Here is an 18,182-nt window from a genome sequence, read left to right on the forward strand (position 1 = left end):
TTATATTGGGCAGACAGACCAGTTCCCTACCTCCTCTCGCTGCCACCTGCCTCCTCTATTTTTCGGGTAATGCTGTAATCAATTGGTTGTGCTCTTGGATTGAGCCGACCTTCCCGTACAATTCTGAAAACTCCATGAAAGACACAACTCTACCATTCCAATTTACAATATCATTTAAGAACAGAATACCCCTTTCAAACATCTTTCCCATAAATACAGGTATTTTATCAACCAGCACATTTCAGTTCAGCCATAATCATTGTTAGAACAAATATTACATTTTCAGGGGGATGAAATTTAAATTGTAGCCAGCTCTGCAATGCTTGTTTGGAAAAGGGACATGTAGCATTTTCAATTCATTCGAAATGAGACATGGCAATCTCCATTTTAAAACAATGCATGAGGTTTTCTTAGTAATCTACTGAAGAACCATTTAGGGTTCAAGTAAAACCTTTGAGTAAGTGAACCTTTTAGATGTTTAGTGCTTTTATATTTAATAATCTCAACCCACCCAATTCATATTCATTATGTACAGTTGAAGTCGGAATTTTACATACACCTTAGCATAAATACATTTAATCTCAGTGTTTCACAATTCCTGACATTTAATCCTAGTAAGAATTCCGTTTTAGGTCAGTTAGGATCACCACTGTATTTTAAGAATGTGAAATGTCAGAGTAATAGTAAAGTGATTTATTTCAGCTTTTATTTCTTTCCCAGCTTTAACTTCCTGACTGATGTCTTAAGATGTTGCTTCAATATATCCACACAATTTTCCTTCCTCGTGATGCCATCTGTTTTGTGAAGTACACCAGTCCCTCCTGCAGCAAAGCACCCCCACAACATGATGCTGCCACCCCCGTGCTTCACGGTTGGGATGGTGTTCTTCGGCTTGCAAGCTTCCCCCTTTTTCCTCCAAACATAACGATGGTCATTATGGCCAAACAGTTCTATTTTTGTTTCATCAGACCAGAGGACATTACTCCAAAAAGTGCGATCTTTGTCCCCATGTGCAGTTGCAAACCGTAGTCTGGCTTTTTTTATGGCTGTTTTGGAGCAGTGGCTTCTTCCTTGCTGAGCGGCCTTTCAGGCTATGTCGATATAGGACTCGTTTTACTGTGGATATAGGTACTTTTGTACCTGTTTCTTCCAGCATCTTCACAAGGTCCTTTGCTGCTGTTCTGGGATTGATTTGCACTTTTCGCCCAAAGTACGTTCATCTCTAGGAGACAGAACGCGTCTCCTTCCTGAGCTGTATGAGGGCTGCGTGGTCCCATGGTGTTTATACTTACATACTATTGTTTGTACAGATGAATGTGGTACCTTCAGGCGTTTGGAAATTGCTCCCAAGGATGAACCAGACTTGTGGGGGTCAGAATGTTTTTTGGAGGTCTTGGCTGATTTTCCCATGATGTCAAGCAAAGAGGCACTGAGTTTGAAGGTAGGCCTTGAAATACATCCACAGGTACACCTCCAATTGACTCACATGATGTCAATTAGCCTATCAGAAGCTTCTAAAGCCATGACATCATTTCTGGAATCTTCCAAGCTGTTTAAAGGCACAGTCAACTTAGTGTATGTAAACTTCTGACCCACTGGAATTGTGATACAGTGAAATAATCTGTCTGTAAAAAATTGTTGGAAGAATTAGTTGTCATGCTCAAAGTAGATGTCCTAACCGACTTACCAAAACTATAGTTTGTTAACAAGAAATTTGTGGAGTGGTTGAAACACTTAGGTTGGAGTCATTAAAACTAGTTTATGTAAACTTCCGACTTCCTTAAAGCAAAATATTTTTTGCTCATATGATTTGAAAAACGAATCATCAGGAGTAGGCAGCTCCATAAGTAAGTGTGTAAACTGAGAAATGACTAAGGATTTAATCAGGGTAATTTTTCCATAAATAGACATTTACCTCTCCATGGTTGCAGGATCTTGTCTATTTTTACAAGTTTTCTATTGAAATTCATTGTGCAGAGCTTATTTTATATATGTTGTGATATGAATACCAAGCATGTCTACTTCACCATCAGCACATTTTATAGGTAAACTGCAGGGTAATGTAAAAGTTGTATTTTTTTAAAGATCCACTGCATAATATTGTACACTTATCATAATTAAGTTCTAGTCCAGAAAAGTTAGCTAGATCTTCAATGAGACATTGCAGGGATCTAGCTTGCGGACTTAATACAGAACTTGAGTCATCGGCATTCATGGACACCTATTTGTTTTTAAGCCTTGGTTTTCATATCCTCTAATGTTATTGGATCTGATTTTAATAGCTAGATCCTGGACTAATTTATGTACATCAGTCAAACCACTAGGAAAGAAATCACTCGAGGGCTTTTCTATTCTGCCGTTTGTGTTAAGAACTGGCAAGCACCAGTTTCCGACCAACACACTATCTTTTGTCCGCCACACGCAGTAGGACAACTCGCATTTGATCACCAGTGCAGATATATTTTCCAAAATAGATATCATAACGATATGAATGTCTAGCGTTCGTTTTTCTCAGCCCTCCTTGGACACTCAGTAGGGATGTGAGTGTGTTTTTGGCATGGTGCCCAATCCGTGCACTCGAGTCTCCGACTGATTATCGCAGTGGTTGTTAATGGCCTTGGAAAAACATTATCTCACGCACTCGTTCACTCACGCTGTGTTCACCTGAAATCACCCCACGCTCTCGTTACCTCAGTGTTCTGCTGTAGGCAAACAATAGCGTGAACCGAACCGAACAAAGACGTTTCTGCTGACTCGCCCTTCCAGCGGGTTGATAGTCATTGTGTTCTGGAAAGGTGTTAATTCACTCTCCCTTACAATGTAATTACAGCACAATACTGGAGTGCTACTGCACCTTCCGTCGCCTTCATCTGTGGTGTTGTGATTTATTACCAGGGAAATTGGCTGTTCGCACCACGGCTAGATAATAATCTCTCTGCTAGACTCCAGACCCTGAATGAACTCGGCTCACGTGTTTGTCATTTTTCTCTCACACAAATAAGCTTTGGAAGTGAAAAATGTAGGCTAGCTACTCCAAATTTAGTCCTGGACACACAAAAGGACAGAGGATATTTGGAGCGCGTTACAGCTTGATCTGACCTGGGATATCTCTGTGCTGCAGCCAGGCACACGTTCTCACAAAGCTACCAGGTGCATGTGTGGCCTTGTGTCGGCGTCTGGGGTGTATTCCGTCAGGTGAAACGTTCAGAGCGTCCCAGGTAGAAATGTAACCGATGGAGCTTCTGAAGTCGTCAGAACTGGTTTCCACAGCCTCGGTAAGTGTTCTGAGAATATTCTGACAGTTATACGTTAGCTAACCGTTAGCTGAAGGTAAACATTTTGAATGATGAAGTTGAAGAGTAGGAATATTAGGAAGATGAAGAACCAGTGAAGCGGGGCTAGGTGGAGTCAGAGTGCTGAGTGTTCATCGGAAAGACCCCAGACAGTACATCTCTCTGACAAAGGCCTACCCACAGGGAAGGAATTCCGTTCAGACTCTGACACCAGGCCCCTGTACAAAGAGCCAGCATTGTATTCAAAAAGTGTGGCATCACAAAAGGCCCCCTCACAAAGGAAAAAGCACTGTTCTGTCTGCCCGGTTTCCTCCCCGCCAGAGCTAAAAAGGCACGAGCAGCGGTAGGCTAATCCAGCACTGGGAAAGACCATTCCCGTGGCGAAGGGGTAGAGGACTCCTATGAGCTGGATTAGCCTGACTGTACAATCAGCTCTGTTGCATTGCTTTCAACCTGCACCCTCTGTTGCACATGGATCCTGACGCCTCACAGCTGTTGTGGCAGGTAGCCTAGCGGTTAAGAGCATTGGGCCAGTAACCAAATGGTCGCTGGTTCGAATCCTGAGCCGGCAAGGTGGAAAAAATCTGCCATTCTGCCCTTGAGCAAGGCAGTTAACCCCCAACAAAAAATGCTCCCTGGGACATAGCTGCGATTTTAAGGCAGCCCCCCCCCCCCCCCCCCCCGCAACTCTTTGATTCAGAGGGGTTGGGTTAAATGTGGAAGACACAATTCAGTTGAAGGCATTCAGTTGTGCAACAGACTAGGTGTCCCCCTTCTTCATAAACAACCGGTGTAGACTGAAGTCCAAGTCCATGTGCAGGTAGATATGTAAGTAGATATGTAAATATAGCCTAGGTAGGGGTGAAGTGACTAGGCAACAGGATAGATAACCAAACTGTGTATTATCGGTGTATTAACTATTTAGCAGTCTTATGGCTTGGGGGTACAAGCTGTTCAGGGTCCCGTTGGTTCCAGACTTGGTGCATCGGTACCACTTATATCGCGCTAGCAGAGAGAACAGTCAGTGGCTGGATTCTTCGGCAGTTTTTAAGGCCTTCCTCTGACACCGCCTGCTGCCACTGACACCGCCTGGTTTTTTTTCGGCCCAGATTACACAACCACTGACTTTTGCGAGGGACGTTACGGTCAGGCTGACAAATGCGTGAGCAGACATTTAGTCATTTTTTTCAGAGCTCACAGGTGGTTGGATTCCTTCCACGGTCGCAGTTAAACCGTGCAGACTCCGAATAGCATGACCCTAAAAATGACTTAACCGCCCTCAGTGTGTTTTTATGTAATTGTACATTTCCATTGAGACAAAACTATTTTCAGAACACTTCTTACAGACATATAATTCCACAATCCCCAGCTCCCCCTCCCTTGCTTTGTTGTGGGAGAACCAATCTCTACATTTCCCCCGTCTGTATATGTTGTTTTCTATCACTCAGGTTTAGGCTAGATACAGGCCTAGCCGTCTGTTACTTTTTCTGCAAATGTCACTGACCCCTAGACCTCGAGTATTGTTCTTTTAAAGCTTTATTCACAAAAAAACATAAATGGCAGAACTGCTGCAGTATTAATCCTGCTGCATTTATAGACACTCAGCTAATGGAGGCAGAGGCAACAATGAGTGTGTGGCTGGGATTTGGGGAATGGGGCAATCTAGTATATTGATTGTGTTTCTCTGACCAGGGAAATTATTGAAGAGCACTAGATCCCATTATCAATAGTCACTGAGATTGGTTGGTGGTGTCGCTGTCAATGGATGTTTGGTTAGACTGATTGGATTCTCGAAACGACCCTGAGGGATTGGGACAGTGACCTTTTGTCTAAGTGACACAGACCCTCCAACAGTTGAGTTGGAACATTGTTCTCATGATGTTTTGTATTATCTTATCAATTGATAGACTTTTCAGCTGCCGCGTAGAGCGTTGGCGATATGCGTGCGGCTATGGGGAAAGCCCCCTTTTTGCAGTGATCGAGTCTGACTCAAATATATATCTGCTCCTGAATGTGCGGGTAGGTAGCAGGCAGCCACGCTTAATCCCTGCCTTGGCTTTCCCTGCTTGGTTTTACAGTGACTTGGATGCTTATTTTCAGTGTCACCGAGTCCATTCTCATGGCTACATGTTGAAATGGGTGAAGAGAAGCCAACTGCTGGTGATAGAGCAGTTTTCTGTGCTTTATGTGCTAACGGATGGATTTCTGAATGTGTGCCTTAATTGTCCTTATTTATGGGAACACTTGTCTGTGAGTATAAATCAGCTGGGCACCGCTTTGTTTTTCTTACGTCACACCCCCGAGGGCAGCCATGCGGCGCTGCACTCTCCTCTCCTCTCTGACTCCTAGCCAGCCTCCTCAGCAGCCATTGGAAGAGCGCGCGAGACACTTCCGAGCAGCGATTGGATGGAGCACTCCTCTTTTGGAGATTTCTCTCTGCATCATCACTGTGTGTGCACATGGTTCAGTGTGCATAGACTACCCTCTTCTTATCTGTCATTGACGGGGATGATCCAGTTGGATCTCTCGTTTTCCACCATTCATCCAACGGATTATTGCTCAGAGTTTGGTGAATGGATGAAATGTGGCCAGTGATTTTCCCCCGGAACCTACGTCATGAAATGCGGAGGAAGGACACAAAAGCCTTTTAACTCATCGTCCTGCTTTGAAAATGGCCTCGAGGTCAAAACTGCAGGCACCCATTTCCAACTGTGCTGCTCTGCTCACACACGGCCCAAGCAGCAGCGCAAACCAAGTTGACATTGGCATGGAGGATTCGAGCAGCTCTGACCTTCAGAAATCAGAGTGAACTTAAATGTACTGGTGCTGCAGTGCCAGACTGTCGGCTTATCCATCTCGTATACTCATCTGCCTAGCCGTGGACAAACCCCCTACGTTCGATGGTGTGGAGGCCAGAGAAGTCTCCCACCATTTTAGGACCCCAAAGATACTGTTAATATAACACTTGTCTCTGTTCCAATCTTGTGAATGTGTGGTCTTTTTCCATTTGGGGTCGTATGGCATGGTCATTGTGTGGGTTTCTTGTATTGGATCTGTGAGGAGTGGGTGGGGAGAAGAAGATGGCGGCTCTCTCAGGGTAAAGGGGGTTTTAGTGTCCAGGAATACTCAGGGCAATCCAGCCCACGCTGATTCCGACCCTGGGTCCTGCCTGGCCGTGCTGGCTGTCCCTAAATGGTAGCTGTCTGTCCGGATTTCAACGTTAACTTTTATTTTTCTCACTGTCCCAGTCAGTGTCTGTCTGTCCTGCTCACAGAAGAAATAGAATGCTTAACTGTGTGGGTGTCTGATATGCTGATAAGTGCAGAAAACCAGACCATCCTGACCAGCTGTCCCAAACGCCAGAATTAGCCCCTAGTAGACACTCGGTTGGGTCTTCCCTGAACCTTCAATTCAACCCCCCCAATCCAAAGTCTAAATAGTGTTAGGCCTGCAAATTTCAATTGTAGTAAGCAATGTATTATTTATTTGAAGTGAGAACCATATTTTAAAGGTAAAATAAAGTACAAATGACAATCAAAAGATGCACTGTTTCATTTTGTAGCTGCAAGCATATCTTGTTTTCTTGTGAGGATTTTCCACTCCAAACATTTATTTTCAGAACTAGGCCTACTATGCTTTGATATTTCTGTTGGTAACAAATCTGTTCACTCAGCCCCACATTTAGTCTCTCTAAATAGCACACCATGTACCTTTTTTTGTTGTCATTTGTATCTCGTCTCAGTATAATCAGGGAGCACATTGTCCTGCATTATCTGGGTCTGTTTTGATCCAGTCGTCCTCTAATGGAGTGCTGTTCCGCGACAGCAGGGCTGGGGATGCTGGATAAAATGGGTAGACTGCTGCGTGCCTGGCCTCTCGCTCGTCTGTTGTGTTAGGCGAGACGTGGCTAGCGGACGCAAGTGAATGAGGGAAAGGAGTGTGTGAATGAGGGAAAGGATTGTGTGAATGAGTGTATATGAGGCCGTGTTAGTGGGCGAGCTCCAAGAACAGCCTCTTCAATTGCTCTGAAGGTCCTGTAGCGCGAAGGAGTGCTGCGGCTTTTAGGTAAGCACCAGGGAATGACGTAAGTGGAAACACAAAGCACTTTGGGTAAGCAGTATCCTTGAGCCTCAACTTATTATTGTGACTAAAATAAAAAATTCAATGTAGGACGTGTTCCTCCACTCAGCGGTCTGTGAATAGTTGCTGCTTACCCCGCTCTTATTACCCGTTGGAGATCCATATTGTTAGAACAGTGTCACGTTCTAAGAACTTCCTCTTGTAAGGGGTAAGCAGTGTGTTCCCCTCCCTGAGAGGAGGGGGAGCAGGCAGTGTGTGGGTGTTCTCTGCCCTGTCACCCTGGCCAGCTGGTCCCAGAGGGGAGCTTTGTTTCTCCCTCAACTACACTCCTAAAAAGGACTCCGGTCGGGAGACTAAGTTGTTGACGTGGCCTGTGCTCTGCTCTTGTCCTGTTCAGCCTAGACTAGTTTCTAGAACGTTGTCTTTTCAGGATCGCTGAATAGGCTATTCAATACCAGGTCTCTATGGAGTAGTCTGTGGTGCCCTGTTCCTCCGTTTCTCCTGTTTGCTGACAAACATTAACCTCGCTGTCACAAATGTTGCCAGCCAGTGATTGGTTTGGTGCCTGCCCTGTCTTGCCAGTGATATGGCGTGGCGGACGGAAACATGAGATGTTGACACAAAGTGGAGTGTGTCTGTTATAATTGGAGTCATAAAGTTCATTACTGTCAGACCTCACCGCTGCAGTCGACACATGAGATGTGCTTTTTTTTTTCCCCCTGAACAATCAGGATTTTCTGACCATCATTAATCTTTTCTCCATTTTATATCCCTGACCCTGATCTTTCGCCAGTCCATTTGTTTTTGTTAAGCATTTAGAACCGGAATTCATAAAATGGACCTTCAATCTTTGTGCTGTCGAAGGCTGCCACCACCATGTGTCAGTGACCTGATTTAAAAAAAAAAAAAAAAAAAAAAAATTACGTTTTTTTAAATTATTTTATTTTTTATCTCGGCAAACAGCAAAGTATCTGACTCCTGGACGGTCTGTTCCAAGAACTTGTTTGCCTGTGGGTAGCCAGCTCCCCTGTGAGGAGAGTCAGAGAGAGGTCTGAGAGGGTAGCCAACTCCCCCTGTGAGGAGAGTCTGAGAGAGGTCGGAGTGAGGTCTGAGAGGGTAGCCAACTCCCCCTGTGAGGAGAGTTGGAGTGAGGTCTGAGAGGGTAGCCAACTCCCCCTGTGAGGAGAGTTGGAGTGAGGTCTGAGAGGGTAGCCAACTCCCCCTGTGAGGAGAGTTGGAGTGAGGTCTGAGAGGGTAGCCAACTCCCCCTGTGAGGAGAGTTGGAGTGAGGTCTGAGAGGGTAGCCAACTCCCCCTGTGAGGAGAGTTGGAGTGAGGTCTGAGAGGGTAGCCAACTCCCCCTGTGAGGAGAGTCGGAGTGAGGTCTGAGAGGATTAACAGCCTGTAGTTGTTTCCCTATAGAGACACTTCCATCCTTCCTCTGGCTGACTACTGACAACCTTGCAACAGTTTGCATGTCACTTTTGCACTGACTGACTTAGTGGGTGGATGACAATGGTAGGTTTCATGAACCATGGGTCTCTTGAAACAAAATTCTAATGGAGACTAACCAGGGTAACTTTTAACTTTGCAGATTTGTGAGAATCTGTGGAAAAGTGGAGCGTGCAGAGAGCATGCACAACTCTGCTCATCATAAGGGCATCATTTCAACTCAAGTACCGATGGAGGTGTACTGTATGACCCTTCAATGAAAGCCTGAAGCTATATTTTCCTCTGAACATGGTGGGGCTGGGTCAGGCCTGTGTCATGACTGGATCATCAGACTTGTTGGATACGCACATTGTACGTGGGATTCAGCAGCTGGCAGAACTTCGAGGAAGAAAACAGAAGTTTCCGGAATGAGTTTAGACAGCCTAGTTTGATCAGGTTTGTGCTGTGGTTCTCGGTTTCAAAGGTTCTCTAACTACAACACCCACCGCCGATAAGACTCCGAAGGAGTCTGCAGCAGTAAGTTGGTGAGATGTTCATCTTGAAGGAAACTCAGTAACTTGTAGTAAATGGGTAAATTCCTGGGGAATGTAGCATCATGGTTAGTTTTGACCAGTATCAGCTAAAATGGGCAGTAAGAGGCAGATTGGCTCAATCGTTTGAAGACTGTTCTGATGAGAACAATGGGACACTCATGCCAGGCTGTCCTCAGCCCACCCTGCCAAGACTCTCCTCAACTGTGCCAGAGAGACTTATGGTGTCGACAATCTCTTCTCAGTAGGCCTAATTATCTCACCCTTCGTCTACACGCACTAAAGATCTAGGTTAACCCATGTCCTAAAGACCGATTTGGGATCTCTTTAAAACCAAAGCACAACTCAATCACACACTTCCTCTTATAGCCCAGTTAAGACTGGGTCTGGTTTATTTGTTGAAGCAACCATTCCCCCACCATCCACATTGTAGCAGTCCAGGCTCCAACCCCTGTCGCTACTGCTGAGTGCACACACACACAGGACAGCTCAAGGGTCACAATGGCGTATGCACACTTCACATGCAAGGATCAGTTAACACACACACACACACACAGGGATATCCTCCCTCCCCTGGAATCAAAGACAATAAGCCTTCTCTCTGTCTCTCTCACTCCCCTCTACTGTATCTTCCATGAATGTTCCTCTGCTGTAACGAACTGATCTGTGAGCTCTCTGAGAGGATAAGGACTCTGAGGAATGTCCTGTCTGCTCCTGTTGGCATGGCCCAAGGTCTGACTGTCCTGGCTGTGCCATGTCATAGAGGCCGAGCAATCCATGTCATCTCTCCTCAAAGACGTGTACCCGTCCGCGGCGGCCCATTGGAGTATCCTCTGTTTACTTAACGCACTGTTGGGGAGTTCTCCCTTCCCTTTAGCTCGTCAACTGACTTCACCTTCGTGTCTTCGAAGCGAAAAAACCCCACCACATCAAAGTTCACTCAGTTCAGTTCGATCCCGCGCTCTGTTCTGGTCATTTTCATTGCCTCTGTGTTTGAAAGATCAAACTTCTTCACAGAGGGTGGTAACTGATTAAAAAAAAATATCCCTGGGTTTTGTCTTCCCATGTTTAAGCTTGGCAACATGATACGGAGGGAGGGGGATATTGGCAGAGGATGTTGGGAGATATATATTTTAAATGCCTCACTCCCTCAATAATGGCTAAATGACAGCATCTTAGGATCTGGTCCGTTTCAGTGGACCGAGTTGTCATGTAGGCACCTCTTCTCAAAAGTGTTTTGAAAAGCGATGTGAATGAATCTGTTCTTTTATCAAACTCCAGGCCCCAACACACTCTGCAGATCAGTGTCTAAGCAGTGAGCAGCCAGCCCATCTCATGTCTGCCAATGTGGGGTAGGCTAGTTCCCAGGCTCCTGTTACTACGGCCTGCTCCTCCGTGTTCAAACGTCCTTCAGGGCATCGCGTTGTACTGACTCAATCACATTGCGTGTCATGCCAGTGTGGGCTCCACATGCAGGCTTATCATTGTCATCCGCCCCAAAATGATCAGTGCATTATTGATATCAGTGCTTCTGGGCGCATTGTTTTGTGGTACCTCTCTCTGAATGCATAGTTAGTTCTGGTTGTGGATGAGTAAAGGAGACTGGAAGTGAACTTAGTCGGACTAGTGTTTGCCCACTGAATACAGTCCTTCGTTGTGGAGAAGACGCCATGAGGAAAGTTTGTTGACCCAGGTCTGTACTGGTCCTATGTGTCTCCGGCACCTCCCTCCCTGTCTTGTTTTCATTCTCTCTGTTGAACCATGGACTCTGCCTGGTGCGATTCCACAGTATCAGATCTGATCACATCTGTGCCTGTTTTTTTTCCTCAGGACTGTAGTCTATTGCTTTGTGCTGTTTGAAGCCCCTCTCCTCGCTGTTCTCCTGGAACTCTCTCCAGAGATTTGACCCCATGGTGACTGGTTGCTCAGTGGGTATCAATCCGCTCCGTGGCTTCGCCCTGGAACAGCTTACCCTGCAGCCGACCCTAGTGAGGCTGGGCCTGGAGCAACACACATGCCGGCCTCAGTATACTGCTATAGTAATATGAGTAATATAGACTCAATTTATTAGGTACACCATTCACGAAAATGGTTCGCTCCTACAGACAGTCACGTGGCCGTAGCTTGCTATATAAAACAGGCATCGAGGCATTCAGTTACTGTTCGATTGAATGAACAGAAAAAAAGACATCTCTTTTCATACCCATGGTATACGGTCTGATATACCACGGCTTTCAGCCAATAAGCATTCAGGACTGGAACCACCCTCTTTATAATTGTGGTTATATTCTTTATTATAATTGTGCTCTAGTCATATGTATGTACTAGAGAATAATAATAATAATAATAATGTATATAACCACAATTATAAAGCGGGTGGTTCCAGTCCTGAATGCTTATTGGCTGAAAGCCGTGGTATATCAGACCGTATACCATGGGTATGAAAACAGATGTATTTTTCCTGTTCTAATTACGTTGGTAACCAGTTTAGAATAGCAATAAGGCACCTTGGGGCTTTGTCGTATATGGCCAGTATACCCCCAGCTAAGGGCTGTATCCAGGCACTCCGCGTTGCTTCATGCGTAAGAATAGCCGTAGCCATAAAGCACACTTCCTCGGGCCTTATTGCATAATGAGAGCTCACCTTTGGTGGTCTTGGCCAGTCAGTCATCTTACACAACTACCAAAAGCCCGCCTTGCCAAGCGAATACACTGCCACCTGGTGACGCGACCTTGCCACTGCAGATACCTCTGTCTGGGCTGAGGGGGCACCTGCCACCTGTCCTCCCCAGACACTGTAAATGTGGCACGGGATGGTTGTTTGGGCCATGGGTGTGCCTGTGATTCTGCCTGGCTGGCTGGCCAACATTGACCTGGTTCCTCTCAAGGCTACAGTCAACTAGCCATGCCCAGCTCCATTGAGAGGTGACAGTGGGCTCTGTTCAGCAGTGTTGGGTTAGCATCTATTATTTACATCTCATTAGCCTCGCAATCACTGAACATGCATAATGCATGTATTATGTGCTGTGCAGTGCTGCAAGGTTAATACCGTTAATGCAGACTGCAGTAGGATGCAGGGACAGAGAAGGCCAGTATTCACTACTATGCAGCATTGGTGGTGCGCCACAAGGCTTTGATCTCTGCCCTGTCTCATCCCGGGATGCGGGATTGGCCCAGCCCAATCCGACTTCAGTCGTTACTGGTGGTATAGAAAAGGATTCGTCCGATGTATCCATGCACTAATATGGACAATTAGGCCTGGCTACGAGGCATTGCCTTAGCCGCATTGGAGAGAGATCCACATGGTTGCTCTCTTGTCAGTGATCAAGATGAATGGTCTTCCTGACTACAGTCAATAATATTTTCCTGTAATCTGTTTAAACATCTCCACCCTCTGCTCTGTGATCCGTGTGTGTTACTGTTCCGCAGGAAATGTAGGCTAACCAGTTTTCTAGAAGGGTAGTTCATTCATCATGCTCTGCTGATAATCCTTAGCCTGGCATCCGAACTGTTTTCCCTGCGTTCTCCTGTTCACTACAATGGTGGGCACAGCGTTCAGTCTGGTTTAACCAGGTTAGGTAATCCTAGTGCAGGGCCAGAATGCTGCTGTAGGGCAGGCAGTTTACCCTGTACACTGCTAGCAGTCTGTGGTCCTCCCTCCCCGTTCTTCTTGCGTAACCATCTCTCGCTCACATGTTAGCTAATGCTATGCATGCAGCTGTGAGCACTGTGCCTGCGCCTGCCTGTAAAGGCTCTGCGTGGTCAAGCCGCAGCCTCCGCAGACGTCAGGGCTTTCGTACTTCTTGTGCTTAGGGGAGCAGAGCAGAGCTGTTGTGGAGGTAGTTGCCAAGGAAGTGAGTTTGTGTTCACACTGGGCGTACCGCCCTCACCTACCGTCAACCAATCGTGTCAATGCGGAGCTATACGAAGCCCTTGGCGTTGATACATTTGAGAGGCGCGCGGCGACGCGGTACGGAGGTTGATTTGGCCTCTGCGTGCATCCGGAGGCTCCGCAATTACATCACGCCCTCCGTACGAAGCCGCCAACCACATTTTCGGATCAAGCGGGAATAGGCTTTTAGAGCGACATATGGTCATTTGAGGAAACAAGTTTGAGTAGCGTAACATCCATTCAAATTCTCTGCAGTAACAACAGTCTCCTCCAATGTAGTGTTGGCTGGATGTCAGCATTCTGAATGGAACTCATTCATAATCCTGTGGTTGCTCATGCATTCATTGAATGTACTAACAGTGATCATGCATGTCAGCCTCCCTTTTTATTCTGGTGCTGACCTAGTCTAGTCACATTGCGAAATGGAAAGGATCAATTGCCGCGTGCCTCGTTCTTTGGCATTCTATCTCCTATTGATAACCAACACAGTTAGCTCTCCTGCAATGTGTCATCAGTCAGCCAGTGTGTCTAATTGCACAGGTCTAAATCCTTGATTAAGACTGTTGGCTCAATGTCTTGTTTACTGAACCTGGGTCCTCTCCTCCTGCCCTATGAAACCTCTTAGACCCAGATGTCATGGGTTTGTGTGTGTGTGTGTGTGTCGGCTGTCACAGAGAAGTTTGCTCCGGACACTCATAAGATCAGGAGGCACATGTCCAAGCTGTCCGTTTCCGTCACACACTAGCATGACGATCTGGCGTAAGGACCAAGTCGGATGGCCAAGTTTGAAATCAGTTTCCTGATGCCCCTCGTTGACCTTTGGTTTGAACTTTGATTAAAACATGTAACAGATTAAAATGTTTTGTAAGAAATGCACCCAAACCTTTGATGTTATGTGATCTCTCACTGCTGGGCAAGTGGGCATTGTTTGTTGTAAACTGCCACCATAGAGATCCTGTATTTCTTCTAGTCTACAATATTTTCTAGTTCAGCGGCCTTGGTCTCACACAAACAAAATGGGCCTAATCACTTACACAAAGTCTCTATTGTCTGTCCCAGTGGTGGCAGCCCAGGGTCTCTCCTTGGCAGAACCCACTGTCCTGATCCCCCTGATTCTGAGGTAACACCGCCTCAAAATACAGCTCTGCAATCCTCCTTCCTACCATTTCTCCCTGCGTCCACCGGTCTACTGTGGATGACCTCAATAGTCCCCCAGCCAAGAGCCATTCAGGGTCACACAGTTGTTGGCCCTGATAAAGAAGCCCCAATCCAATCCAGCCTGTGAACAATTAACAATTAAACAAGTAGAGAGAGAGAGAGGAGAGGGGAAAAACAAAAGTAGGGAACAATTCTGCATTGTTTCTGAGGCACAGCACATGGGTGACAGTCCGGACCAGTTAGGGCTGGATCGGGGGGTAAAGCAGCCTGGGTAAAGAGAGGGTATAAATGGACCATGCCCACAACTGCTAGTTTTCCAGACCCACCCCCTCTAGTCCAAACACAGTTTCTCACCTCACAGCAGTCCACCGAGTCATGTTGTCGAAGAAGAAGGATGACGACAGTGGAGGTGAACCCAGTAGGAGAAAGGTAAGACGGGAGGAGGAGGAGGATGGATTAGGTTGGGACTTGACAGGCTTCGGTAGAAGATGAATGAAATCCAATCTACATATGTGCACAGGCGTTTGTGGATCTCCTTGTCTTGGGCCTAATTGCCGGGGACTTTTCCCACTTGTTCTGCATTTATTTGGTTGGCAGACGCAGAATTGTGTCCGAGCACTGCATTGTGGGTGTGTAAGGGAGAAGGAGAGAGAGATGATTGAGGACTGTGTATATACATTTGGTCAGTACCCTGCATGGTTGTAATGCGAGTGGAATAAATGCCACGTGTGGACCCCAGGAAGAGTATCTGCTGCTTCTGCAACAGCTAATGGGGATCCAATTAAAAAGCATTACCACCAGCCATGCTTCTCCCTCTGAGTGAAGGGGAAGGAAGCCATGATGAGGGAACCAAGTGGATACTTTGGGGGGGGGGGGGGGGGGGGGGGGGGATATGACTCGCTATCGTAAGTATGCAAGACCTTTGTCTACCCCGTGACTCAGAATCAATCTGTCTGGTTAGTGGTGTGAAATTCAGATTGCACAACCATGAGTCACTCCCTCTCCCGCTGTCTTCCAGTAGTCACGTAGTTCCTGTATAGAGAGGTGAACAGACGCGTCTCGTACTCTGGGTATGCGTCAGACACTCTGTGGGCTTATTTCCTGCGTGACTGTGTCCTGTGTCAGCGTTTGTGCGTGCACACGCTCATTCGACTGTTTACGCTTTTGTTTTGCACTCCGAATGAGAAGCGGAGCGTTTGCACGCAGTGCGGTGTAGTCCAGGTGGTTGGAAAACCGGATAGGATTAAAGGGGGGGGGGAAATCTGTTAATGTAGTTAAGATTTTCAGTGGTTTTGGTGCTGCAAAAATCCTATTTTTATCTGTGAAATCCCCCGGGCTCATATTTGTAGTGATTTGAACAGATTTGTAGAGCGTTCAAATAATCATTAAACAATACCGCTCTGCGCCACGGAGATTCATACCTTCTACATACCGTTTTATCACGGTCACATCATTTTATTCGATTTTTCCATTGTGTCCTTGTTGCCTGTTTATATGGCACCAGTAAGTAATCCATCAATATTACCAGCAGCGTATTCCATCCTAACCAAAGCTGCCTCCCTGGCTCTGGCCATGTAGGTCTTACATAATGCTACTGCAGATAAATCGGGATTAAAAAAAAAAATTTAACCAGTGGTTGTTCACTGTAAATAGAGTCTCGTCGTGAGCTGACTAGGCTCAATTCAGACCTTTTAGGGATGAACTGTTGTGCAAAATCAATCACTAGCCCCTAACCCGTGGACACTTGATGCCCCCCACACCCCTTATAGATCTTACAGAACCTGATGTGGATAAATGGTGGAAACTCTACATAGCCTTGAGTGCTACGGTTCTCTCATTGCTTAGGATATACCCATCTGCTACTTCCTTTTAAGATGTACAAGGGGCCAACGAGGGAAAAGTCTTAATCAGGGAAGGAGTTTTTTGTTTTGGACTGGGTGTTGGAGGTTGGACATTGTGGTCTCATTCCTCCCTCTCTGCCAGCAGATCCAGTTTGCGGACCAGAAACAAGAGTTCAACAAACGTCCCACCAAGATCGGCCGCCGCTCTCTGTCCCGATCCATCTCCCAGTCCTCCACAGACAGCTACGGCTCAGGTACCGAGAATACACACACACACACACACACACACACACACACACACACATCTGACACACTCACAAGCCCCCACACCCCCTGTGCCTAACTCAAATCACAGCCCAGGTACGGTGTCCAGTATCACTCGGTAAGAGTCTATTCCCAGACAGGTAGGGAGCAGGACTGTTCTCTGTCACGTATAACTGGATTAAGAGGAGACGATACAGGCCACAGAGAGCTGCTAGTGTTCTCTCTAGTTTCTAACACTGTGTTCCAGTCAATAATACCTTGCAGACACACACACACACCAATGTCCTTGTGAACATTTGAGATGAGTATTTTTTGGGGGCAGGCAGGCCAGTGTAAACCATTTGTTTGTTTAAGGTTGGGGGTCCATAAAAGAGGGGAAGAGGAGAGAAAGGTAGAGGAGAGGCAATGTTCCCACTATACTAGTAGTCCTGGTCACCTGGTTGTCCCACTCCTGGTTGTTCCACTCCTGGTTGTTCCCAGGGCTCCTAGAGGCCCCTTTTCAAGAGAGGGGGAGGGAGAAAGAGAGAGGAGAGGCAATGTTCCCACTATACTAGTAGTCCTGGTCACCTGGTTGTCCCACTCCTGGTTGTTCACAGGGCTCCTAGAGGCCCCTTTTCAAGAGAGGGGGAGGGAGAAAGAGAGAGGAGAGGCAATGTTCCCACTATACTAGTAGTCCTGGTCACCTGGTTGTCCCACTCCTGGTTGTTCCACTCCTGGTTGTTCCCAGGGCTCCTAGAGGCCCCTTTTCAAGAGAGGGGGAGGGAGAAAGAGAGAGGAGAGGGAGGGAGGGAGGGATAGAGAGGAGAGGTGACATTTCCACTGAGGCGTTGGGAATGGCTCTGTAGTAGGATGAGGGGCCTGTCAGTCCCACGTGTCATAAAAAGGGTGTGACCCTTGCTTTACAACCAGAGTTAATCTGGTAGGGAGACATGTTTGTCAGGAGAGAAGTGTGAAATGCCACGTCCCTGGTGTGACTGTGGCCTCTCATTCTTCCACTTGTGAAGAGATGTCACTCTCAGCCTACCTGGCTGTCCCTCGTGTTTTTGAATGTCACGCACAGACACTCACCGGCCGCTTCACCCAAATGCCTCAAAAGTCCTCTCTCCTTCCTTTCTTCTTTGTCCTCTCACTGTACCTCATTGCATTCTGTCCCCCCCACTCTCAACCCTTTCTCTCTTCCTCTCTCCCTCTCTTCCCTGGTCCCCTGTACTGTAGTCCTCAGCTCTGTGGTTGCTGTAATTCTTCCCACAGAAGGAAAGAGTGAACAGAGTCCTGACTGTCCCCACTGACCCTTCTCTCTCTCTCTTTTTAATTTTTTTCCCCTCTCTTTCTCTCTCTCTCACGTGCTCTCTGTCCCAGCCTCATTGTCCCAGCCCTGGACCTTCAGCACACACACACTGTGGGAGAGCTGTAATTCGGCTTAAGGCGTCCACATGCTTCCCATCCGAAACAGTTTGTAGATATATTATGATGACATTTTGTTTTGAATTGGTCTTCAGCGTTGTTTTTTTTTATTTTCAGTTGTTCGGGCACACATTTTTGTTCTCGAGTCACGCTGAAGTTCGGTAGCCGACGTCTACGGCCCTTCGTCGGTGATTGGTCAACAGTAGGGATTCTTCAATTAAGTGTTTGTCGTCATTCGACGAGATAGGACTCGTTTTCATGCACATTTT

At 46.7% G+C, this 18,182-nt stretch overlaps 1 protein-coding gene across 3 annotated transcripts in view; it reads left to right on the top strand.

The window, feature by feature from the left end:
* LOC115180569 (putative adenosylhomocysteinase 3) overlaps positions 1-18,182 on the top strand; it is a 42,836-nt gene that overhangs the window by 9,101 nt on the left and 15,553 nt on the right. For 2 of the 3 annotated variants that reach the window (XM_029742746.1, XM_029742747.1), the window contains exon 2: positions 16,391-16,499. In XM_029742746.1, the coding sequence (XP_029598606.1) occupies positions 16,391-16,499 (109 nt within the window). Of the gene's footprint in view, positions 1-14,735; positions 14,834-16,390; positions 16,500-18,182 lie in introns of those variants that run through there. The other variant, XM_029742748.1, reaches the window with a different exon arrangement.

Source organism: Salmo trutta, chromosome 40, assembly GCF_901001165.1.
Source record: "Salmo trutta chromosome 40, fSalTru1.1, whole genome shotgun sequence".
Lineage (NCBI taxonomy): Eukaryota > Metazoa > Chordata > Actinopteri > Salmoniformes > Salmonidae > Salmo > Salmo trutta.